General features: G+C 37.4%; 2 protein-coding genes across 3 annotated transcripts; one reads left to right on the forward strand and one right to left on the reverse strand.

Annotated features, from left to right (window-relative positions):
• On the forward strand, positions 1–12,160 carry LOC103040947 (signal-induced proliferation-associated 1-like protein 1). Of its 2 annotated transcripts, none has more exons than XM_022675951.2 (11): positions 1–210; positions 1,601–1,704; positions 2,847–2,959; positions 3,126–3,445; positions 5,063–5,629; positions 6,706–6,868; positions 7,041–7,173; positions 8,769–8,903; positions 8,992–9,112; positions 11,369–11,447; positions 11,569–12,160. In XM_022675951.2, the coding sequence occupies exons 2-11, from the start codon at positions 1,602–1,604 to the stop codon at positions 11,725–11,727; spliced, it is 1,893 nt and encodes a 630-aa protein (XP_022531672.2). In that variant the 5' UTR covers positions 1–210; position 1,601; the 3' UTR covers positions 11,728–12,160. The 2 variants fall into 2 exon arrangements, with proteins under 2 accessions (XP_022531672.2, XP_022531671.2); XM_022675950.2 differs by having other exon boundaries at positions 3–210; positions 11,366–11,447.
• On the reverse strand, positions 11,737–25,679 carry LOC103041463 (uncharacterized). The gene is made up of 12 exons (XM_022675952.2): positions 25,385–25,679; positions 24,249–24,326; positions 23,975–24,074; positions 22,962–23,070; positions 22,158–22,280; positions 21,858–22,067; positions 19,590–19,713; positions 17,783–17,997; positions 16,557–16,639; positions 16,252–16,472; positions 14,994–15,083; positions 11,737–13,724 (listed from the first exon to the last, which is right to left on the reverse strand). The coding sequence occupies exons 2-12, from the start codon at positions 24,281–24,283 to the stop codon at positions 13,571–13,573; spliced, it is 1,464 nt and encodes a 487-aa protein (XP_022531673.2). The 5' UTR covers positions 24,284–24,326; positions 25,385–25,679; the 3' UTR covers positions 11,737–13,570.
• Positions 25,680–25,700: the final 21 nt, after the last annotated feature.

Genomic DNA, 25,700 nt, shown 5'->3' on the forward strand with positions numbered 1-25,700 from the left:
ACCGAACAAAACAATCCAGCTCTCTGTTCCGAGCCGTAACGACCGAGCCCACACAGCTCTTCTTCTTCTGCGCCTGGTTGGCCTGGCTGGGATGAAGTGGAGCACCCTGTGCCAGCTCTTTTCTCCAGACGTCTCCTCTGAGGACCCACCAGATCCCTGAGCTGAAACTCATTAAGATCTCGTCTCTGAGACGCCGCCGCTCTGCTGCGTGTAAGTGAGTCTATCTTCTCTCTGAGCTGTTTATTGGGATTATGTTAATGAAGAACTGAAAGTTTTGTAAAAGTGAATTAAGAGAATTAATGACATTAATGGAATGTATAATCTTATAATCTAAGGATCTAATCTGAGAGATTACTGGATATCAGTCAGGAGTCAGAGGAAACTTCAGAGGCCAGCATTACTTGATACTACATGTATATGTAGTGCAGCATCTGCATTATTAAATATATATATATACATACAGGCCTCTACCCCTAATGTATTTTCTATGAACTAAAGTTCAGAGCACTGTATAGAGAATGTTTTGTGCTGAGAATTTAACTTTTATTGGGGTTTTGTTAATAATAGTTAATATGTGTAAAAGTGTAGTAAATGCTAATGATACAGTGTATTGATCTGCTGTCTGATGAATAAGGCGTCACTTTTAAAAGATAAGGATTTTGGGTTCATGACTGATTTTTGTTGACCAGTCCTGCCTGTCTGTCTGTCTATCAGTAAATTAATCAATCAGTTTCTGTGTCTCTCTGTCTGTCTGTCTATTTATTTTATTTAGCTGCCTGGCTGTTTATCAGTCAATATATCAGTCTGTCCATCCACCTGTCTGTGTATTTGTCTGTCTGTCTATGTATTTGTCTATATGTTTATAATTTTGGGTGTCTGTCTGTCTGTCTGTCTGTCTATCTATGTATTTGTCTGTCTATAATTTTGGGTATCTGTCGGTCTGTCTGTCTGTCTGTTTGTATATTTGCCTATTTGTCTATAGTTTTGGGTATCTGACTGTCTGTCTGAATGTCTGCCTATCTGCCTGTCTGTGTATCTGTCTTTCTGTTTATCTATCTATCTATCTATCTATCTATCTATCTATCTATCTATCTATCTATCTATCTATCTATCTATCTATCTATCTATCTATCTATCTATCTATCTATCTATCTATCTATCTATCTATCTATCTATCTGTCTGTCTGTCTGTCAGTAAATTAAGGAATCCATTTATGTTTATAATTTTGGCTATCTATGTCTGTCTATATACCTGTCTGTCTGTCTAACTGTAATGTATTTGTCTCTCTGTCTATAATTGTGGGTATGTATCTTTGTCTGTCTATCTGTCTGTCTATATAACTGTTTGTCTATCTACCTATCTGTCTGTCTGTCTACCTATTTATCTATCTACCTTTCTGTCTGTTTGTTTCACTGTCTCAGTCAGTCTGTCAGTCATATTGTCTGTCCATCAAGTCTTTGTAAGATTTACCTGCAGCTCTAAAGTTACATTTTGCTGACTCTAATCAATCCTAAGAGGGGAAAATATCTCATCACTCCACAGTTATCTCTCTGTATTATCTCATCAGTCCACAGTTATCTCTCTGTATTATCTCATCAGGATGTACGGTCATTCTCAGTATCTCCCCTTCCAACACCAGACGGACAACAATGTAGAGTGGTGGTCAAACAGGGAAATGGAGTTCACCAAGTTAAACACTGCAGGTAATGTGCAGATAATATTTACACTCAGGATGTGCTTATCCAGTTATTTTAACCCCTTATTCATGCTGTGAGATGACTTGGATAGGACAGGAATACTACTGCTTTCAAGGACAAAAAAAAAAAAAGACTGGTCCTTTAATCTATGCCTAGTGCAGGGTAGCATACCAGTTTGTCCGATATTGAGAAGGGAAAATTAAAACCGGGATGCATTTTTCACACACCGCCGTACCATTATAGGTGCTGCGGAGCGCTGTGTAGAACAGCACCACCAAAGAAGCAGATACAGCTCCCTAGCTAGCTCTAGCCAGAGAACAGCACTTTATCTGAGGAGCTCCTGCTGCTGTTCCTCACTGTATGTGTGTTTTTATCTGAGTAAAATAGAAAAACAACAGCAAATAGCAATTAATCACTCAGAAAAGAGCTGAATGGAATTCGAACGGAAATCAATCCAACGCTCAAAGAAAAGTTCCTGGGTATAGAATCATTTATTTAGCTCAAGTTCTGAAACTTCCTAAAACTCTGGATAAAAGGTGCAAAAAACCTTCAAGAGCAGAAACTATAGCCCTTTTTAAATATATTAATACTGTAGTGTGGAGGATAATTTTAATGCACACTAAACTTAATTACTATGTCCAGATTAGGACATCCCTGATACATAAAAAAGCTCCCCTTGTTAAGCTTTTTTGTGCATGTCTGAATTCAGCAGTTATTCACTCAGAAAAGATTCGAGGCGAGACGAGCGTTTAACTCCACAAAACTGAGCTATCATTACTCCAGTGTATTAGATTGTCATGCTAGCATCAGCTAGTGATTGTATCTGTTTCTTTTTGCAGTGCTGTTCTACACGGTGCTTCGCAGCACCTCTAGTGGTATGGCTTTATATGAACAATGCATACTCGTTTTAATTAAACTCTGTATTCAGGGTGCAAAAAAAATGAAAGAGCAGTAAATATAGCTCTTAAAGTAAATATATATTACTACTGTAGCTTAAAGGATCATTTTAATGCACACTTAACCTAATAACTGATACGTACAAGCTCTCTTTCTTAAGCTTCATTGTGCATTTTTGAATCCTCCTCAAAAGCTGTATTTCTGCCTTGCACAGTGAATGCTGTAAGTCAGTGTAAGAACCTTTATTTCAGATGGAGACTGGCACATGGTGACAGCCCCTCGTACAGTGCTCCAGTGTAAGAGTGCGGGGAAAAGGGAGGGTCAGCAGGATCAGGACGGGGAGTTCTACACCAGCCTGCCAAGAGTGAGTTTGCATTTTTAGTTTACTGCATCATTCCTGAGACATATTCTCACGGGTGCCATTCCATTTTTTAATATATTTATATATAAAACTGCGTAAGATATTGTGAATGATCTCAGCACTGCCAGTCCCAGTGTTGCCTCTCCTATTCATCATCTCTGTCTTTCAGGCACACTTTCTGCGTCCTGGCTATTTCTGCACTGCATCAGAGCCCAGTGCGTTCTCCCCCTACAGCCATGACCTTCACTGCAAGGGTAAAGGGTTGCAGGACCGGAGCCCCAGAGACAGAGAGAGTTATGGGTGTATCCCTCCGTCCTCTAGACCACACCCCCTGGCACAGCCCGGCTTCTACAGTCCCAAAATCCCCCGATCTAAACACTGTGAACCTGCTTCATCCCCAACAAACACAACCCCAAATAAAAACACGAAGGAGTTCAATTCCTACACTCTGCCTCTTCCGCACACCAGGACTGCTGTTCTCAGTAAGAGGTGAGATATACAGGAACTATTACTCATACAGTATTAAGTAGTTTTGCATTTTTCCTCAAAAACAAACAAATAAAGGGTGATTTTTGTTGATTTGATGATATTTTTGCAAGTATGACCATTTTAAGGAGCCAAATAGTAATTTGTCTTTTAAATTGGCTTTTTTTTATCACCTATAGGCATTAATTTAATAACAGGGATGTAAAAAATAAGTAAATTAAATGTTTTAATTGTTTAAAAAAAAACAAGAATGTAAACATAAGCATATTATAACCTTTTTTTTTTTACATTTTTAGAAGATTAATCACAGTTTTTATGAATCTATGCATGTTCTCCTCCACCAGTCTTACACACTGCTTTTTGATAACTTTAAGATTTAAGCAGTTCAGCTTGGTTTGATGGCTTGTGATCATCCATCTTCCTCTTGATTATATTATTATTATTTTTTGCACATTTGTTTTGTATTTTAAATTGTCTTTTTCCATCACTTTTAGCCATTCATTTAAAACTCCAGGATGTGAAAAATAAATAAATGAATAGAAAAACAAGAATGTAAACATAAGCATAAGCATTTTATGACCATTTTAACATTTTTTGAAGATTAATCAGTTTTTTTTATGAATCTTGGCTTCCTCCACCAGTCTTACATGCTGCTTTTGGATAACTTTTAAGATTTAAGCAGTTCAGCTTGGTTTGATTTGATGATTGTGATCATCAATCTTCCTCTTGGTTATATTAAAGAGGTTTTCAATTTAGTAAAATGAATTAAGTGGTCTCGCATTTTTTTTGTATTTTAAACTGTCTTTTTCCATCACTTATAGCCATTTCTTTAAAACACAGGGAAATTAAAGAAACTTATCAAAGAAACTTAAAAATCAAAGAAACATCATTTTTTATCAATAAGTGGTCTCTTATTTTTTCCAGAGCTATAACCCCTGGACCCTCCTCCCCATAACTATTGTTTTTACACCCTTTTTAGGGAGTTCAAGTCTTAATTAAATACACACATAATTTGTGCTATGCACACCACCCAGTTAATAGATAGCTGCTCTGCATTTGATCAGGCTCTTTATTTAAGTGTTAATATAATATATAATAGCACCGTCTATGTGTTGCTAGTATTTGGTTTACAGCTTGTTTAAATGATTGTATTGTTTTACTGTAATATTAAATGCATCTTTACAAAGGCCTCCTCTCTTGCTATGCTGCTAGCATAACTAGAGAACAGTGCTTCCTAGTGCCTGTTTCCCACGAGGAGGGGGTGGGTTGAATTCTAGGAAAGTGGGACACTACTGTCTTTACCACCCCCTATACTCCAGTCCACTCCCACACCCAAATCTCAGATATGACTCAGATAAAGGCCTCGTCACTGAGAGTGGAGTGGAGGACTGCTCTGCTGCCAGACACTGTAGATAAGATCACTGGATCACTGCAGGGAGCCAGGGAGAAAAGATCAGGCCTTATCTGAGTAGGCATTGGTAGAATGGCTTAAAACGCTGTGCAGATCATGGGTTTTTCAGTATGTCTAGGATGCATATGCTTCTGCTCTGTTCTCATGTGTCTGTACATGTCAGCACTGTGTACATGTCTGTGGATTTTGTGTATTTATTGCTTTGCTAGTGATCTCAGCTGCAAACCACAAGGATTCAAGACTTCACGGGTGGAAAAGCCTCGGTTGATGCGAGCGACCGTTTCTCAAATATCACCAGATTTAAACCACCTGCCTCAACAGCAGCAACAGCTTCAGCATAACAGGGAACAGAACATCCAGAACCAGTACCTCCCCAGTCAGCACCAGCCCCAGACTGCACTGAACATTCCCAGTACTGATGATTCCAGGAAAGAGGAATCTCCCTGGAATTACTATGGTCAACCCCAATCCAATTTCAACCAATTTCACCCCACGCCAATCAGAAGATCCCTCAGGGTGCCAAAGCATGCTCAGGAATCCTACGATGACATCAACCACAGCTACAGGTTTCCACGAAGAGCCTCTTCAATAAGCGAGTCTAACATCCACCTGAGATTACAGTCGTCGAGTTTCTGTAAGCTAAGCGTGTTCAATGGCAAAAGCTCCCATAATACTGAGGAAAGCGAAGCCTATCTCCAGTCCAGTCCACCACACGCCAACTTTAAAGGAAGAAATGGTTCCAGTGATGTTGGAAACAACTTGTCCAGCAGTATGAGGTATGTGCTAGCATCTTTTTTTTTTAACTTGCAGAAAGATAGTTTTTGTCAATTTTCACATTTTTAGAATTGTAAATTACAGCTGGTTTTAAATCCTGACTCATGCTGTTTGCCATCAGTAGCCGGAGTCCGAGAGAGAGCAGGCAGAGTTGGCCAACACTTCTAGTATGATGTTGGTCATCACAGGCATCTGTGATGCCCAATTAACCCAATTAACCCAATTAACACCTGGTTACTTCATGCATCTTGACTATCAGGATTAAATCTGGATAAAGCAAAGCCACATAAATAAAAATGCAAGTGTAAAAGCTCCCAAGGTGCTTTTAAAACAGACAGAAATCCAATCACTCAAATCACTTCAGGAGGTGGTCTAAGACACATTTTTTAGACCATCTCCTGAAGTGATTTAATTGATTGGATTTGTATCTATTTTAAAAGAGTCTCAGACCATCTGCTGAAGTGATTTGAGTGACTGGATTTGTATCTGTTTTAAATGTGTCTCAAACCATCTCCTGAAGTGGTTTGAGTGATCAGATTTATATTTGTTTTTTTTTTTGTAATTGTGTCTCAGACCACCTCCTGAAGTGGTTTAAATGATCAGATTTGTATGTTGGTTTTTTTTATAATTTTATTTCTAATTATTTTCTCCCCAATTACCCAACTCACTCATTAGGACTCCCCCTATCACTAGTGATGCCACAACACACCAGGAGGGTGAAGACTAGCACATGCCTCCTCCGATACATGTGAAGTCAGACTCCGCCTCTTTTTGAACTGCTGCTGATGCAGCATTGCTGAGTAGCATCACAGCGCTAACATTTGGAGGAAAGTGCAGCGACTCGGTTTCCATACATCAGCTCACAGTCGCAGCCTTGTGCTGATCCACATCACCCTTTGGAGTGATGAGGGGAAAGAGTGCCATCTACTAGTACCCACCCAGAGAGAGCAAGGCTAATTGTGCTCTCTCAGGGCTCTGGCAGCTGATGGCAAGCATTGTAGTTGTTTTAGCTGTTTTGAATGCATCTCAGACTACCTCCTGAAGTGCTTTATGTGATTAGATTTGTATCTGTTTTCAGTCAGATGGACAAGAGCTCGAAAAATGTGTTTGGTCAGCCCCGTATGACGGCCACACTTCGACCGACATGCTCCCCACGGCCCGTTCGCAAGACCACGATAGTGGAGGACCTGAAGAAACTCATTGTGATGGATGATATATTGGATAAATCTCAGCGTGACTCGGTGAGTGATTTATGTTTGACACAGCTTAGGAGAAACAATGAGGGCCCAAATCAATTGTAAAAAAGTGAGGACAAAGATGGCCAAAGGGGGATTAGTCATGCTGCAGCGTGGTGTCACTTTGTTTTGCTCTTGTTACTATTGTTACACTGCTAATTTATCTGTTTTCCACCAGCCCTCACTACAGCAGACACCAACAAGCAGCACTTTCAGTGAGCTGATGCAGGACTCCTCTTCACCAAGCCCTGTCCTCAGCAGACGCCCTCTCTCCAGGCCCAGCCACCTCTCTCTGCAGTCTAGTCCCACAGGTACAAGCTGCTGAGCAGAGATCTGATCTGATCTGAAAATGCTGTTTTATTCCTTCTGTTCTGGTCAGATGAGCCCAGTTCCTCTTTCAGGTCTTATAACACAGTAATTATATCAGACAGACACATGCCCTGATCTCTTTTACTCCAGAAGACATACGGCTGCTCAAAAATATCATCATTTAAAAAGTAAAAGGAAGCAGAATTGTTATATTTTCCTGGAACTGATCATGTTTTGGTCAAAATTTTACCAAGTGCCTGTTTTTGAATGTATAGACTTTGAAAAATATATTCACACCTAAGATATCTTTTTAAAAATGGTTAGACTAGATAGTTTATGAGTTGAAAGCATAAGAGTATTGATGATTATAAGTTCATTACATGGTTTATTAATTATTACTTTGATAAAATACATGGAGAAACAGCATCAGGCGGATTAATTTTTCTTGATAATCAATAATCACACCTCTAGGATACATGTAGATACTAAAAACCTGACACTCAGGGCAGCCCGTGCCTTTCAGTATTTTGAGGATCAGGACACACAAAGAAAACTTTTTAGTCTTAATAAATAAAAATGTTCAGTGCAAAATAACTACTTAGTAAAAATGTGCAAGTAAAATAAAAACTATATAAAGTAGTGCGCACACCATACCTAGCTTTAGTTTGAGTAAAGCAGGTAGTTTCACACTAGTTCTGTGGACACTTTTGAGTCTTTATTTACTGATATTATTTGGTTTATATGAAACATCATATAAATATGTTTGAAGCACTAAAGGTAAATAATATTGGTTGAGGAAGGAGATCTCACTTTTTAGGTGTTTTTCTCAATGGGTTTCTTGTAGATTTAGCTTTATCGCACTGGGATGATCACTATTTTTAGAAAGAGTAAGTTCCGCCCTTTCAAACCATATATGGATTATGTTTATGTGTGAAGGGATTCCTGAGTAATTAAGCTGAGAACACAAGGTGTGGTTTTGGACAGAAATTCCGTCATTAGGGTTCAAAGGGTTAAAGGAATAGTTCAGTGTTTTCAGCCTAATCTCTTACTTCTGCGTCTGCAGCACATAGGGGGATAATTGTGGACAGCATTTTTGACATTTTGCCCTGTAGTAAAATATGTCTTTTAGCCTATTACTTCATTTTTAGTACACTATATTGTCAAAAGTATTTGCCCGTCTTGCACTTAAAGGAGAACTCCGGTGTAAAATGGACTTTTGTTGTAGTAAAACATGATAAAGTGTATTCACCTTTGTTGAATAGCACACCTCCGCTCTCCTGCAGCTTTCTGAGATCCAGTAATTTTGTGCTTTTTGCCTTTAAGACTTATTTTGCCCCGATAAATCGTTTTTTCCACCGTTATTCAGCTCAAAGTAGCTCCACACCTCCTTGCTAGAATCCAGAGAGCCCTGACATTTAAAACGAGGCATTAATAACTTAAACAGTGCACAAGAAGCTTATTAAAAACCACAGTTTACATCCCATGTCTCTAGCTTTCAGCTTCTGGCAATACAGTGTACAATATATTACTTTTGTTTTGCACTAAAATTATACAATTGTTAAGTAAAAGTATATAATTACCAATTATTCTTCCCTAGCATGTCACCCAATGTCCACAGAGTCTCCAGTATGGGACAGAGACCTTGAGTTTGACCATGGACTCCTGCCTCTGCCGAATACAGCTCCAGATATTGATTGGGACAGTTTAGTCAGTACCGCTGAGGCCTACGAGAGTAAGTGAACTACATTCAGTATTTTTTGTAATTACTCATAATTAAGTAATAATGTTTATTCAATGTATTTCTATATTTATCTTTGTAGTGCAGAAGAGGACTAACATCCTGTCTGTTGGGTCCCACAACATGCTCTCGGGAACAAGTACAGCACCGCACAGTCCAGCTTACAGCGGCCATGTTAGTCCCTCTGTCAGCGGAAACACAGAGTGGGTACATCTCTTTCTTTTAATATGAGAAATAATATAATAATAATAATAATAATAATAATAATAATAATGCCTAAGAAAACGGTATTATACCTTATATTTTGGTACAAACCTTTGTTTAATAGCCCACCTCCACTCTCCCACAGCTTTCTGAGATCCAGTCTATTTATTCCCTTTGCCCAAACATTCTTTAGAACAAATGATATGGGGCATATTTTGCCCCTGCAGATAAATTACTTTTTACACCATTATCCAGCTCAACGTTGCTCCACACCTCCTTGGTAAAATCCAGAGAGCCCTGACATTTAAAACGGTGCAATAATAACTTTTAAAGTGCACAAGATGCTGCCATCTTAAGATAAAGTCATGATCAGTAGAGTGATGGCGACGCCCAGAGATGTAGGTCACGCTACTGGTTGTAAAAAGTGTTTTTTAATAAGCTTCTTGTGCACTTTGGGTCATTGTCTTGCTGCAAAACCCATGTATGCCTAAGCTTAAGGTCACAAACAGGATTTTTTGGTAGAGAGCAGAATTCCTGGTTCCATCTGTTACAGGAAGTTGTCCAGATCCTGAAGCAGCAATTTAGCCCCAGACCATCACACTACCGCCACCATGTTTTACATTCAGTATGATGCTCTTTTTTTATTTTTTTTATTTTTTTTTTATTATTATTATTTTTTTATTATTTTCACTTTTTTTCATGTCAGTCCAAAGAATATTTACCCAAAGTCCTGGAGATCATCAAGATGTCTGTTGGCAAATGTGAGAGGGGTCGTTCTGTTCTTTTTGGTTAAGAAATATATACATAATTGTACTTAAAGCATATTGCGAAATGTCTAAGTATGCTATAAATACACTTTTATGATATTTATGTACTTACCTAAAATATATAAAAAAGTACATTAATATTAAGTTTTTATCAAAGGTTTGAAAGTAAACTTTGATCATACTTTTAAAAAAGTACAATATAGTGTATTTAAAAAAATAGACTACTATGAAGTACACTTTTAGTATAATGTAGTTCAATATACTTCTAAAATACTTATTTCCAAATATACTTTTGTACAAGTGTGTTAAAAACAACTGTTACAGTAGTTCACTTAAAGTACAATGTATCATGGAACTTTTTAGAAAGAAAATTAAATTAGTATATTGCTAAATTATTTTAAATATATATTTAAGTACTACATTAATATAACAGTTAAAATGTATTTCAATACTCTATAATTATAATTAGGAAAATATATAAAATATAGTATAAGTAAATTATAGGATACAGTGTTAAATAACACATTTAAATGTCAAATAAGCAATTTAAGTAAATTTGTAACATGCTAAAAATTGTAGTATAGTATATTAAAATATATTTTTATACCCAAAGAAGTATACTTGGTGAATATAAATTGGTGAGAGCACACCATAGACTGTGTATAGCTGGACAGAGCATCGTCTCTCAAAAGTGAAGCCACCACAGGTCGGGCGCCCCCTGCTGTTCGGTTGCACAAAACTATGTAAAACTATGTAATCTCCATAGGTTTCAATGGCAAAACAGACAACTTTCAATCACGTTTTTTTCTAATATACTGTAATTCTACCTCCATTATTTAAATGCAACAGCTAGTGTAACCTCTGCTTATATTGTCAATTTTTTTATATCCCCACAGAATTAGTTTTTTTAAAACGTTTTTCAGCTCTATTCAAAAAGGTGCTCTGCAGCCTGTGACCGCGAGGCAGCCCTCAGGGGCGGGGTTATTTAAATGAGTAGGCGGTCTCTCCACAGTCTTTCTCCCTCCTCTGGTCTCTACTGCGCTCTACAGACTCGGGTATCAGGATCGCCAACATGGCAGAAGATTTTGGCTTCATTTTCATTGTATGAATGGGAACGGCGACACAGCGTCCCTATTTTTTTTTTACAGTCTCTGGAGCACACCTATATTTTACTCGTGAGCAAATAAAATCCGTGAGCGCTGCATGAAATAGGCTCTTGCATTCAAAAACTTCGCTCTCGACTATTGCCAGTAAAATTACGCCATAATCCTCCCCTCCCTTGTGACTCACACGCACAACACACACACACACACACACACACACACAGACTTGTGCCTTTGTCTGTATGCGCTAAAGTAACGTGCAGTAACGGGGTGTCAGAATGGTAATTAGGAGTAATTAGTTAGATTACTCCTTATTGAAAACATAATGGCCATATTCCCATCACTGATCGTATCTCAACTTTTTTTTACATTTTCTTTTTAGCAGTGATGTTTTTACCGGCCTTCCGGACCAACTCTCTCACCTGGAAGTGCTGCTGAGGAGGTTGAGCAGAGATCTTCTGAAGGTGAGACTCATTTAGCAGCTAATGAATGCCGAACACATGACCTCTGAGCGCAGGTGTGCTGTGTCCTCCCCCCCGAGATCAGCTGCACACATTATTCATACGTGTTTCCTCTCCGCCGCAGGAGAAGAAGGACAAGGTGGCTTTGCTGGCGGAGGTCCTGAAGCTTCGCATGAGCAACCAGCACCTGAAAGAAGAGTCGGTGTCTGCTAACGCACAGCTCTACAAAATCTGCAGAGCATTCAACATAAGTGCATACGGAGCAGAGGACGAAGGAAAATAGAGGCAGATGTGTGAGATATGAAAAAACATTTATTTTCCATCCTTATATGTGATTCCATATGTAAAATCAACATCCAAATGACTTGAAATTAAGTTTAAATAAAGTAAAAAAAAAAACACACACACAATACCCAAACTGAAAATCATCCATCTCACAGCTCAGTCAGTTAACTCTGTTGCTACACGTATCAAAGCCATAATAAAAATAACAATAATAACATCCTCAAACCATAAAATAGAAACAAGTTTCTGCTATAAATGTTTAAAACATACTCTGTATTAAAATACAATAAATATGCTGTATATAAATATGCAATAAATAAAGCTTACAAAATGTTTTACTGTTATTAATAAATATTCAGTGCTTTTGTTCTGATAAGCAGAAAATAATTAGCCAAATAATAACTTACAAAAACTTTTTTTTTTTTTTTTTTTTTTTATCAGATAAAAGTTCAACCTAATGGTCTGAAAAGTTAAAGACAAACAGGTTTAAAGGTCTAAGGTTTAATGGTCTGAGACCACTAATACAAAAACTGTAAACTACTAAAATACGTTTCTTTTTTTTTTTAGTATTTTTTCATAGTTTTCAAACTTATTACAAACTAGAATTCCAACATAAAAAAGAGTTTAGAATTTTGAATGCATTAGTATTAAGATCACCCTCCTTCTTTCATTTATTGACGCCAGGCTCGCTCCCTGACCTGAACATTTGTGCGACTATGAGCTTCAGTGAAATATATTATATGCAACACTCCTTTCTGTACAAAAGCCTGTATAAAATAATGTTTAAATTTTTAAATAATATTTCTCCATTTTACTTAGCACATTTGTTGGTTCATTTGTTTTATTATAAAATAATTTAGTATTTATTTCTGATAGATATCTTGTTGTTTATGCTTGCTCATCTAAAAAAAATATTAGAATTTCATTAAAAAAATTACTTTATTGCAGTAATTTAGTTCAAAATAAATGTGAAACTCATATATTATATAGATGTTTTACACACATCTATTCTATTGATCTATTTTATGTCTTTATTTATTTTATTGTTGATGATTATTGTTCATTATTATGGTTTACAGCCAATAAAAACTCAAAAATCTGTCTCAGAAGATTAGATTATTATATAAGACCAATTGGTACTTTTGGCAGTGTGGGCAGTGTGCCAAATCCTGCTAGAAAATGAAATCTGCACCTCCATAAAAGTTAAAATAGATCACTCTGTGTGTAATACATCTATATAATATATGAGTTTCATATTTTGAACTGAATCACTGAAATAAGGTAACTTTTCAATGATATTCTAATTGTTTGAGATGCACTAGTATCTAGTATTTTGTTAATAATCCACATTTTCTATGTGGGCTCAGACTTTTTGAACAAACTATGCTTTTTTAGGCTGGAAATTTTTCATCTAAAAGGTAAATATGGTCTAGAACTAGGCTTAACTTCTGTCCATGAATCTGACCCATAGTGTCTCAATACACTTTTAATCTCTAAATAAAATCTGTGTGGAATATCAATCCTGCAAAGACCTCAATCCAGATCGGAATTGCAATAAATTATTTGTAATTATCATAGTAAAAATGGCTTAAAATAAAGTCTTTTGGAAAATGTTAAATGGTTCCATATACTTACTATACTCACTATAATAATTATTGCCTTTACATTTCAGTGTGTTTATTTAAAGAATCTACAGCCGTGGTTAGGATTGCTTTTGATTTTACATATTTTCCTGAATACCCAAGATAGTTATATAATAATGGTATATAATAATAACAGAGATAATACCATAAGAACTGGGTGTGGTACATCTGTGGCGTAAGAGTAAAGTACAGGTTGTTTCAGGACTTTCCCCTGGAGGCAAAATACAGATCTCTGTGTGCCAATAACAAGTGCAGGGGACTCGGGACACACTTCTCCGCTTCCCTTTCTGCCTCCTGGCCCTCACTGCACACGTTACGGTTGTGCTGCCGACTGTAGCGTCTGGCTTTCAGGCTGAAACAGCAAGAAAACAGAGTTAACACAGGGTCTCAGGGTTCTTGCATCATTTTAAAAGTCAAATTTAATGCTTTTTAAGTCATTTTTAAGACCTCAATAAATATAATTTAAGACCCAACAATAAAGTCATAATTTCTTTGGTAGAAAATAATTTATTGTATTGAAAATCAAAATTACATGCTTCCCATTTGTTATCAATATGTTTTTTAAATTTTTTTTCCATTGTGATGCAAAACAGAGCCAACATAACATATATAATTTAGCTAGCTCTCTGTTAGCCTTAGATCTCTTTCCAGTAATGTTAGCTAGCTCTCCGCTAACCTTAGTTCTCTCCTCACAGTAACATACAGTAGCTAATTCAACACTAATATTATGTTAGCTAACTCGCCGCTAATGTTAGCTAGTTCTGTACTAACCTTAGTTCTCTCCCCGGTAAAGTAAGCTAACTCAAAGCTAACGTCAGTATGTTAGCTAGCTCTCCGCTAGCCTTAGTTATCTCCTTGGTAATGTAGCTAACTCAAAGCTAATGTTTGTATGTTTGCTAGCTCCCCGCTAACCTTCTTAGTTATCTCCCCGGTCATGTTAGCTAACTTGCTGCTAATGTTAGTTTGTTAGCTAGCTCACCGCAAATGTTAGCTAGCTTTACGCTAACCTTAGTTCTCTCCCCGGTAATGATAGCTAACTTGCCGCTAATGTTAGTATGTAAGCTAGCTCTTCACTAATGTTAGCTAGCTCTTTGCTAACCTCCTTAGTTCTCTCCCCGGTAATGATAGCTAACTTGCTGCTGATGTTAGTATGTTAGCTAGCTCACTGCTAATGTTAGCTAGCTCTTTGCTAACCTTCTTTGTTCTCTCCCCGGTAATGTTAGCTAACGTGGCGCTAATGTAAGTATGTTAGCTAGCTTACCGCTAACCTTAGTTCTCCCCCCAGATTAGTTGTTTACGGTGAGCCACTGTGCTTTCACACCAGCATTAAACACACAGTCTGAAAATGTAATACCTACAGCAAATTTACATTAAATTTAAGACAATTTAAGACTTTTTAAGAACCTGTGCAACCCTGGGTCTGACTATCTGATAATCATATACTAGTGTTTAAAATACTTCTGTAGGAGTTGAAGTATCAACTCAGGCTTTTTACTCTCTAAGTAAAAGTGTAAAAGTACTGATTTCAAAACTATTTTTAAAATAGGAGTAGAAAATAAAGATAATTGTGTAAAAATTAATGGACACCTCTGATTAAAATAATAATGTAGTCTGTACCTACCAGTACAGGCGTCTCTCCTGCTTAGGCATTATGTGCCACAGTTTGGCCAGCTCTTTAGTAACCACAGTAGAAGGAGTGCCCGGATGTGTTCTGCTCAAAAACCAAATGAAAAATGTTTGTTTTCCATCTGTTTTTACTGTATCTGTGATTCTTACAAACACCCAAAACATCCCACAAACTGCAGCTTCAAATGAATATACATCTCTGGAAAAAAAATAAGAGACCACTTAAAATGATGAGTTTCTTTGATTTTACCAAATTGAAAACCTCTGGAATATAATCAAGAGAAATATGGATGATCACAAGCCATCAAACCACCAAACTGAACTGCTTGAATCAATCTTTGCACCAGGAGTAAAGGCATAAAGTTATCTAAAATCAGTGTGTAAGACTGGTGGAGGAGAACATGATGCCAAGATGCATGAAAACTGTGAAAACCAGGGTTATTCCACCAGATATTGATTTCTGAACTCAACTAAAACTTTATGAATATGAACTTGTTTTCTTTGCATTATTTGAGATATGAAAGCTCTGCGTCTTTTTTGTTATTTCAGCCATTTCTCATTTTCTGCAAATAAATGCTCTAAATGACAATATTCTTATTTGGAATTTGGGAGAAATGTTGTCTGTACTTTATAGAATAAAACAACAATGTTCATTTTACTCAAACATAAACCTATAAATAGCAAAATCAGAGAAACTGATTCAGAAACTGAAGTGCTCTCTTATTTTTTTTCAAAAAAATTAATGGCTTCAGGAATCTGGCAAGAATGAAACCGAAATTAATGTGTGCTAACTGTTCAGAGAGATGTCAGCTAGATGTTATATAAAAATAGATTTAAATAAACAACATTGTATTTGGTCAGAAAATTGTATTTGGACCACTTTCAAAAAGCAGGCCTGTCACGATAAAAAACATTTTGTGGACGATATATTGTCCCAGAAATTATGCGATACACAATATTTTTGTAATTTTAAGACTTATTAATGCCACTAACATAATGAAAATCATAAAAAAAGCAATTATACACATAATTAGTTTGGGAATTATTTACTTATTGGCCTACTTTAGTCCACACTGTGTGTATATGTATACAAACATATAAATAAACACAATAGACGATATCATTATTATCAAAAAATTATTGAAGTCATGTTCATTTATTGTACGATGAATCGATATTGCAATTATTGTGACAGGCCTAGCAAAGAGACCAACAAAATTAAGCTGTATAGATGTTAAATTAAATAAACCCACCTGAGATATATTCGACGGTTCATTCGGCAGAACATAATAAATCCATTCACACATTTCTTCTTCAGGCCAGAGTTTATCACTTTCTGGCTCTTGCTGTAGAACTTCTTGTCAAAGATTTGGCTTGCTGTCTTCTTAGGGATGCATTGCTTCGGGGTCAACCTCATATCATCTTCATCACAGGGAGAAGAAACACAGCCTCTACTGCCACACTGGCGGCAATGCTGGCGTTAAAAAAGTGCAAAGTTAAGGATTAATTCTACTGATTTACACTTTAATCAGTTGTTTTAGTATATAGACTCACTCACCACATTATCTGGAGGTTTGCTTGCACCACTGGATGCTTTGAGAACAGTAGGTTTAGGAGTGACCCATACGTCTTCAAATAACGCTGCAAAAGTGAAATATATGTTTTAATTAACATTTCATACTACATCTTATATATATGAGGTTGTTTTATTCCCTGTTGATTATGTGTGGCTTTTATATACTGGATACATGCAAGTAAAGCTGTATGAATTAGGCTGTTTTTACAATACAAGCCTCAATATTCAATTCGGATCTTTTGCTCAGATCTGATTTGGCAGTTCACATTTCTAAATGATTTATATTAACCTCATAACAGGCCAGGATTTTTTGTCAATTTTTGCCTGTTATTACACCACAAAATCTTTAGGATTTAGGATTATTCAAGCATTACATAAAAAGCTTGATGTTTGATAGGGAACATTAGTAAAAAGCATAATTGTAACTGTAATAAAAAATATAAGAAAAAGTAAATCTGTTAATATCAAAATATAACAAATAAAATCATAAAATTGTCTCTTTCCTGAACTTCATTTTAAAATCAATACAAATCATGAATACAAATCAAACAGTTCATGTCCTCTACCTTTAGTTTTGTTATGTTTGTATAGTTTTTACGTCTGTTTTCAAACTGGTTGCTGAAAAAAGCACCATGAGCATATGGACAGGAAAAATACACATGAAATCTGATTTGAGCGTTCACTTTCATGTCACATGCTCACAAATCAGATATGTATCCTATCTAGGACCACCGAAATCAGACTCACTGTTTCACTTTGATTTTTTTTTATCTTTTTAAAGAAGTAAAATTACAGCTTGAAACTCACTGCAGCGCTGCATTGAGGTGTAATAGGAGGAGCTCTGAGCTCAAACCAGACTCTGTAAGTTTTCTGAGGCGGCCGCGACCAACGCTCGCGAGAACTGCGACCTGCTTTCCGACCTTTAGTTCTAACAGGTCTACAAGAACTACTGGTTCATTCTGTACAAACTAACATACTGATACTCTGGCAGAAGCTGGAAAGAGACCGGATATCTCTGTGAAAGCCAGAAAACGAGAAAGAGAAACTAATCTGCCTGAAACATTTAATACAGTCTACAACTGTAGTTGGAGCCCACGAGCACAAAATCTCAATACTACCTAGTGGAGCTTTAAGGCACATAATATCATTTAATTAAGTCACTTTAGCCTGGTAATATGAACTAAGACTGCACAGCTGCTATATCTCACTCTGTAGCTCCTGGTTTCTGGTGGGCAGCAGTGGGTGACTGAGGCCTCGAGCTGGAGATGTGAGCAGAGAGGGGCTGAGGTTTAGACCCTCCCCTGTTCCCAGCCGTGAGAAAAGTGGCAGCACAGGCATCTGTGGGAGTGTGGGGCTAGCGGGCAACTCTCCGTTCCCCAAATTAGGAATGGTTATTAACATCCTGTCTTTCAGAATGAAGGACCTGAAAACAGAGAAAAAAAGTACTGTATTTTTGCACTGTATGGCAACACCATATTATAAGGTGCACTATCTATGAATGTCTTTTTTCTGGTTTATTTCATACATAAGGTACTGGATTGTAAAAGACACTAAACTAAAAAGAACTTCTAAATCAGCAGGTCCCACCGCTAGGTGGTGGGATTTCACACCGATTTCTCTCCTGAAAACTGTTTGTTTGGGTTATAAAGGGTAAAGCGCTTCCGTTTATTTACAGTAAGCTTAGATTCCCAAATTTCACCAGCACTAAGGCTGGAGCGTTAACATTAGCGGTTAACTGCTAGCCGTTAGCAGCTAAGGCCCCCCAACCGTGATACACTGAGGAACCTGAGTATTCCTGTAAGCCAGGTTGATATAAGATAGCAGTTCATACTAGGTAGCCGTGTTTTAACACAGAAAATGCGCAGACTACAGTCCAATATACTCCCCTTTAAACTAGCTAGCGTGGTTAACGGCTAATGCTAATGCTGCTCCAGCAGTGCTAGCCGAGATTAGCAAATGAATGTCTATCTTTTGGTTTATTTTCATACATAAGGTGAACTAGAGTTTAAGAGACACCAAAAGGAACTTCTGATTCAGCAGATCTCACCACTGGGTGGTAGTGGTGGTGGGGGGGTAGCTAAGTTAATTAACTGTAATAAAAATACTTTCTTTTAAAGTAAAACAAGCGCTGATAATCTGTTAATCTACACAGATCTCCCTCCTGAAAACTGTTTATTTGGGTGAGTAAAGCGCATCTGTTTATTTACAGGCTGGAGCATTAACATTAGCGGTTAGCAGCTAAGGCCGCCCAACAGCGATACACTGAGGAACCCGAGTGTTCCGGTAAGCCAGGGTGATATGAGCTAGCGGTTCGTCTCACGTAGTTGTGTTTTAACACTGTAAATGCGCAGACTACAGTCCGATATACTCCCCTTTGAACTAGCTGGCGTGGTTAGCGGCTAATGCTAATGCTGCTCCAGCAGTGCTAGCCGGGCGTACAATAGGATACAGGTTGATAATACTCACCTCTGAATGGCTAAAGAGCTAATGCTTAGGGTAAAAATAATAAATACAGAACTGAGGCAATGATTATTTCACAGATACTGGACCAGGTATTCTTAACCTGGGGGTTACGTAACTCCTCAACTTGATGTGTGTCATGTGTCTGCAAAACCAGGTTTGCTTGAAATAACTTGCTCAACAAAGCCTCTCTCTCACCAAAGGAGAAATTTGTTGTTTCACGTTTCAAACTGAATCACTGAAATAAAGTAACTTTTCAGTGATATTCATTTTTTTTTGCAATGCATCAGTAGCTACTACTTGGCTGGTGATTATCTCCACCACCAGCAGGAAAACGAATAGATGTGTAATATTGTGGTGGTGTTGCTTTAAAAGATGACTCAAATGTCCTTGAAGAGTCGCCTCTGACCATCTGCTCAGATTTCATACGTACTGAGGGAAGGAGGGACCGATTATTAAACATTTTTCTCTTTGTGTAGCAAATCCTGCCTCTGAATTTCTGCCCTTCCGGTGAATATATAATTTATTCAGGTGTAAATAAATTACACAGGCTACCCTGAAGGTGGAGTATCAAGATCCTTGCTTCCCAGGCTCCCATCCTCACTTCCTGTCCTCTCCTCACAGACGGAGCAGCAGCTTCCAAGTCCTTGACAAGGTGATTCCTGATCCACACTGCTTCCTGTTCACAGACATGGTGGCAAAGTGACTATACTGCAAATTGGCAAAAAGTAGACAAAATATATATAAATTGAGTTGTAAACGCTTAAATCTCCCAGTGGGGTGATCCATTTTTAGCTATAATCAGGGCCGCTGCTAAGGTTTTGGAGGCCCTAAGCATAACTGGTCAGGGAGCTATATATTGCACTGGACAAGTTTTTGTATAGAATGGCCACATACACTTTAAAAATGGTTAAACATGCGCAAGATTTAGCGCCTCCATGCATTTTTTGATTATTTATTTGACTGGAAAATGTCACATCTGGCAACAACCAACAGAGCAAACCGAGCCGTGCCATTTCAGGCAATAGGGGTGGGGGCATTATATTATGCACAAAAATAATAACGTGCCGCTTTTAAGTAGTAGAGTAGGTGCCCCATGCAATGTTTAAAGACAAAAAAGATGAGCGTATCATAAATAATTCACATTGGGTTTTAAATTTAATAATGTCATAATTTCAACACATTTCATTCTCAGTCAATTTGGCTCCCTGCAACTGCAAAATGGTTGAGGCCTAACGCTGGCTGCGTTGTCTGCGTATGCAGAGCGGCGGCCCTGGCTATAATCACAAGTCTGAACATGAGTGAAGTAAGAATGAAATCAAGCAAAAATACCTTATTTTGTTGCTTAAATTTGTACATAGGAATCAGAATAACTTGACTGGTGACTTTTTTCTGCAGGATGAACAGGATGAACAATGTCATGTGAAACAAAATGCATCCTGCTAAGCCTTTTTGATACTAAGATTTTTTCCATGGAATATCCACCAGATATACAGATCAAATTGGCCCAAAATCCTCTTTTACTTCATTTTTCATTTTACTTTGTATTCAGTTGATTCACGATTTTAACATTTTTGGCGTTGTAGATTTCTTCTAAAGTCATCCAAACGATGAGGAAAAAATATGGAATTATTTAGCAGTCATAAAAAGTGTTAAACAAACCAGGATATGTTTTATATTTTAGATTCTTCAAAGTAGCACCTCTTGTTTTGAACATCTCTGCTGGATTTTCTCAGTCAGCTTTATGAGGTAGAGTCACCTCGATTCAGGCTTTCAGTTAACAGCTGTGCTGAACTCATCAAGAGTTAATTAATTACTTAAATTTCTTGACTCTTAATAAAGTGTTTGAGAGCATCAGTTAAAGTAAAGTAGTGAAAAGTTAGAGTTACAGGTATACAGTGAATAGTGAATATTTGAGTAATGTTCTAATCCAGATTATGAGAAGCAACAACTACTCAACTAAGTAAAGAAAGAAATATATTTTATGAAATGAAGGTCAGTCAATCCGAAAAGTATCCTCAAGTGCAGTTGCATCTCATCAGGTAAAGGTTAAGGTTTGGCAGGACCATATTTTTAGGTAATTTGAAGTTTTTAAATAAAAAAGTGTTTAATATGGCCTACTTGAATAAACCTGGATGCTCAGGCAATTGAGAGATAATAATGTGATGGTTTTTGTAGCACACTGGATAACACCACTCCCTACCAGTGAGCTAACACATTGTGTGGGAGACTGGGGTTCAATTCCTGGTCTGGGTGACTATGCTTAACTACAGTGATAGGAGTCCTTGGCAGAGACGTGCAGACATAGACATCAGGTAGTGCTAAAGCACCACCAACTCTGCCCTTTATCAACCAAAGTGCCCTTTTGAAACTTCGTTTTTTAAATATATTATTAATATTAAGATTGTCCTGAGGCCCTTTTGAAATGCGATTAAAAACGAGTGAAAACAGAATGCCCTGAACATACACATCAAGTAAAATCGTACAGTTTGCTCTCTAAGCGTGAAATCATTTTGTTGTGCAGTAATATGTCTCATACAGCACCAAACTACTTAGCATCTTTAGCCGACTGGTCACCAGATAAACTAGCCGTTCTGGCCCAAATCAATGAAAAGTTTTTTTTTTTATAATGAAGTGTTCCACGTTCACTAAAAAGTACCCTTTTTCCCCCTGAGCACTGGGCAAGACTCCTAACACTACATTGGCCCAAGTTGCTCTGGATAAGAGCATCAGTTAAATGCTGTAAAATAAGTCTTATGACTAAAGCTTTAGATACTTTAGATAAAAAATACCAACCCATCTGTACCAAAACCATAACTTTACCTGTTCTGGAGGAGGAAGCTGTTGGCGGTAGTGTTTTGAGACTGTAGGTGGAATCAGAAGAATCTATCTGTGTGTTGCTGTTGCTGTCCTCAATAAAACACAAGCTTTTCTCAGCTCTGCATGTGGGGGGATTCTCTTGGTTCTTGCTAACTGTGAAATTTCTATCGAGATCATCTTGACGACGGCTTGGATCTCTGTCATCACAGGGTTCTGAAAGGTTTACATCACAAAACATATTGAAGGTTTTAATCAACATCTGCTCAGATGCTGAGTTTGCTTTTCTCTGTGTGTATGGCTGACCTTGGTTTGATGTGGGTTTCTTGCGTGAGCGAGTGAAGTTATATTTGCGCTTCGCCTTCAGTAAGTGTGGAGGTGTGCTGGGCTCTGAGTTAGGGGTGTCTTCACTCTCTGACTCAGACTCTTCTATAAGTAACATACATACAGAACACACACACACAAAAACACACCCATATACACATATACATATACAGCTCTGTAAAAAATAAGAGAGCACTTAAAAATGATGAGTTTCTTTCATTTTTCCTAATTGAAAACCTCTGTAATATAATCAAGAGGAAGATGGATGATCACAAGCCATCAAACCAAACTGAACTACTTGATTTTTTGCATCAGGAGTAAAGGCATAAAGTTATCCAAAAGCAGTGTGTAAGACTGGTGGAGGAGAACATTATGCCAAGATGCATGAAAACTGTGATTAAAAACCAGAGTTATTCCACCAAATATTGATTTCTGAACTCTTAAAACTTTATAAATATGAACTTGTTTTCTTTGCATTATTTGAGGTCTGAAAGCTCTGCATCTTTTTTGTTATTTTAGTCATTTCTCATTTTTTGCAAATACTGTAAATGCTCTAAATGACAATATCTTTATTTGGAATTTGGGAGAAATGTTGTCTGTAGTTTATAAAATAAAAACACAATGTTCATTTTAATCAAACATATACCTATAAATAGCAAAATCAGAGAAACTGATTCAGAAACTGAAATGGTCTCTTAATTTTTGCCAGAGCTATATAGTCAATCCTGACAAGGGGGTTACAAAATCTTGATTTATTTATTTTTTCACCATACAAATTAACTGCACCTCTTTCAGTGACGTCTGGCAGGCAGTGGGCAGGGAGGCTGCTCTGTAATATCTGAATTTGACTTTGAAGAAATCCAAAGTACTGCAGCATGTGAATCAATGTCTCTTTCTGTGTGACAGAAATAATAAAATAAACATTTCCCACATTAAAATATGCACATAACAGATCATGTATTACTAAGACATTTTAAATAATAAAAAATATTGGGACTAGGGCTGCCAAAAATGTCCACAAAAAAGGGTCTAAAAACAGCAGCTCGGCTAACAATGTCTGGTTAGTAGAATGTTTTCTGGATATTACAATAAATGTTCTTAGAATGTTCAATCTGTCAAATATTCTAGGTGTTCTTTGAGCGTTTTATTTAATGCTTTAGCGTTTAAATGTTCTGGTAACATCGCTGCAATGTTGTTTGTGTCATTGTTTCAGTTTTTAGCTTTGGAAATGTTACATTTAACCTTTTGCAAGTATTAAGCCCTATCTGGATGGGATTAGTTTCTCAGGGGATTCTGGGGTAATTTTCTCTTTAATTGGGGGGTACTCTGTGATTTTATTCCCATCCGGAACGACCATGTATGTGTTTTTTTCAGACGTCCTCTAAAAAAAATGACAGGCTGAATTATCTACTGTTTTTTGCTGAACTCCGTGGTCCTCCGGTAATTTTAGTCCTGTCCAGATCCACATCTCTGAATTTTGTCTTCTCTCGTTTAATAAAATAGCTATTTGTCCACTGCCGCGCACCGTTATCACACTTTGGGCGCACGTTTCCATTGAGATGCATGTAAACACAACAGCGAGTGGAAGGGAGGAGCTACTGAACGTGATGTCATGTGACCGAGAAAGCCAAAAACTCACTGGTCCTCCTGTTTTATCACTGTGTAGAAGTGTGAAATATTTTTCACAGACACAGATTATTTAAATCCCATGTTCAGCTGATTATTTCATTTTAAGGTCATGGAAGTGATAATAATCAAACAAAAATAATCATTAGTTGCCACTTTAATTGTGATGTTACCCTAGTAAGACCCTTGCCGCTGCCTGTTCCAGAAATGGGTAGCAGATAACCAATCTCTTTCAGGCTACTGTTCCAGCCTGAGTTCCAGTCATAGCTCTCTCTGAAATAGAACAGCAGTCTTTATCAGATATGAACATCTTCACTTTTACATCTATTATTAGTGTTTAAGTTAATATAACTAGCTAATCATTTAAGTCAGACAACATAGTCAGTATTATATATAACTAAGTTTTGATGTTTAGCTTTATAATTACTAGATCATGATTCTGATCACCTCCTTTTCCTGCAGGTCTTCTCCTTGATTTTCATAGCTGTCTGATGGCTGATGATAGGCTTCAGGTGCTGGCTAGTCCTGAATTACAGAATGGATACAAATATCAGTGCATTTATTTTCTTAAATTTTAACCTTTCCCACCCACCTCCATCCATCCATCCATCCACATATCCATCCATCCCTCTTGCCATCCATTATCCATGCACTTATCCATCCACCCACCTATCTATCTATCTATCTATCTATCTATCTATCTATCTATCTATCTATCTATCTATCTATCTATCTATCTATCTATCTATCCCCCCTCAATCCATTTACCTATCCATCTATTTGTCTGTCCATCCATCCATCCATCCATCCCGCCAGCCATCCATCCACCTATCAATCCACCCACCTATCTATCCATCAATCACCCTATCCATCCATCTATCCATTCACCTATCCATCCATTTGTCTGCCCATCCATCCATTATCCATCTGCTTATCTATCCATCCACTCACCCACCTATCTATCCATCCTTCCGTCATTCATCCACCCACACATCTATCCACCTATCCATCCATCCATCCATTCACCTATCCATCCATTCATCAGTCCACCTACCCATCCATCCATCTATACATTAAGTGTCTGCCCATTTGTCCATAATGTCAGTTCATCCACCTATCCATCCATCCACATATCAATCCACTCACATCTCTATCCATCCATCCACCCCTCCATTTATCCACCCATCCACCCACCGATCAGTTCATTCACTTATCCATCCATCCATCCATCCATGCACATATCAATACATCCACCTATCTATCCATCCACCATCCATTTATCCACCCACCACCTAGTTATCTATTCCATCAGAGGGCTTTAATTAGTCTATAAAGTTTATATAGTAATATACAATAACCTGCATAACTCAAAACATATACTGAGAATAAAAGCTATCTATTGAGCCCAGTTATTCACTGTGTGGGTTTTAAAGGTAAATGGTAATAATAATGAGAGGGGCTGTACTACACTGTAAACTCTGTAAACTTAATGTATTCTGTAAAAATACACCACTGTTTTTTATATGTAGTTGATCTAAGTATTAGATTAATTATATTTATTAATAATCTGTTTATTTTCTTACCCAGCTGATCCTCCAGCTCTGTCAGTGTACGGTGACAGGAGAACTCCCACACCGCGTGCTCGCCCGCGGGACTGTTTCCTCAGATCCCATTGACTGCAGGGGAAGAATTTGGATTCTCGGATTCAGCCAATCATCTTCAGCGCTGTGTTTTATTGGCAGAGGAACGCCCACGCGACGTTCTACCAGCAACATTGTCCAGGCATTCTATTGGACAGTGGCGTTGCTATGCTGTTGCTTAGCCGAGAATTTATGAACTGTCAAAATTAATGTTTAAGTTTTTTATTGTTTTTAAAGAATTTAAAAGTTTAAAATACGA

This window comes from Astyanax mexicanus, chromosome 17 (genome assembly GCF_023375975.1).
Source record: "Astyanax mexicanus isolate ESR-SI-001 chromosome 17, AstMex3_surface, whole genome shotgun sequence".
Taxonomy (NCBI): domain Eukaryota; kingdom Metazoa; phylum Chordata; class Actinopteri; order Characiformes; family Acestrorhamphidae; genus Astyanax; species Astyanax mexicanus.

Excerpts from the sequence above, each read along its gene's own strand:
- LOC103041463 (XM_022675952.2), bottom strand. The coding sequence starts at position 24,283 with ATGAAAATCAAGGAGAAGACCTGCAGGAAAAGGAG. Across the intron at positions 22,281-22,961 it reads GCCAGACGTCACTGAAAGAG|AAGAGTCTGAGTCAGAGAGT; the intron begins GTGCAGTTAATT and ends TGTTACTTATAG. Across the intron at positions 17,998-19,589 it reads CTTGATACTCCACCTTCAGG|GTCCTTCATTCTGAAAGACA; the intron begins GTAGCCTGTGTA and ends CTCTGTTTTCAG.
- LOC103040947 (XM_022675950.2), top strand. The coding sequence starts at position 1,602 with ATGTACGGTCATTCTCAGTATCTCCCCTTCCAACACCAGACGGACAAC. Across the intron at positions 6,869-7,040 it reads ATAAATCTCAGCGTGACTCG|CCCTCACTACAGCAGACACC; the intron begins GTGAGTGATTTA and ends GTTTTCCACCAG. Across the intron at positions 9,113-11,365 it reads TCTGTCAGCGGAAACACAGA|CAGTGATGTTTTTACCGGCC; the intron begins GTGGGTACATCT and ends TTTTCTTTTTAG.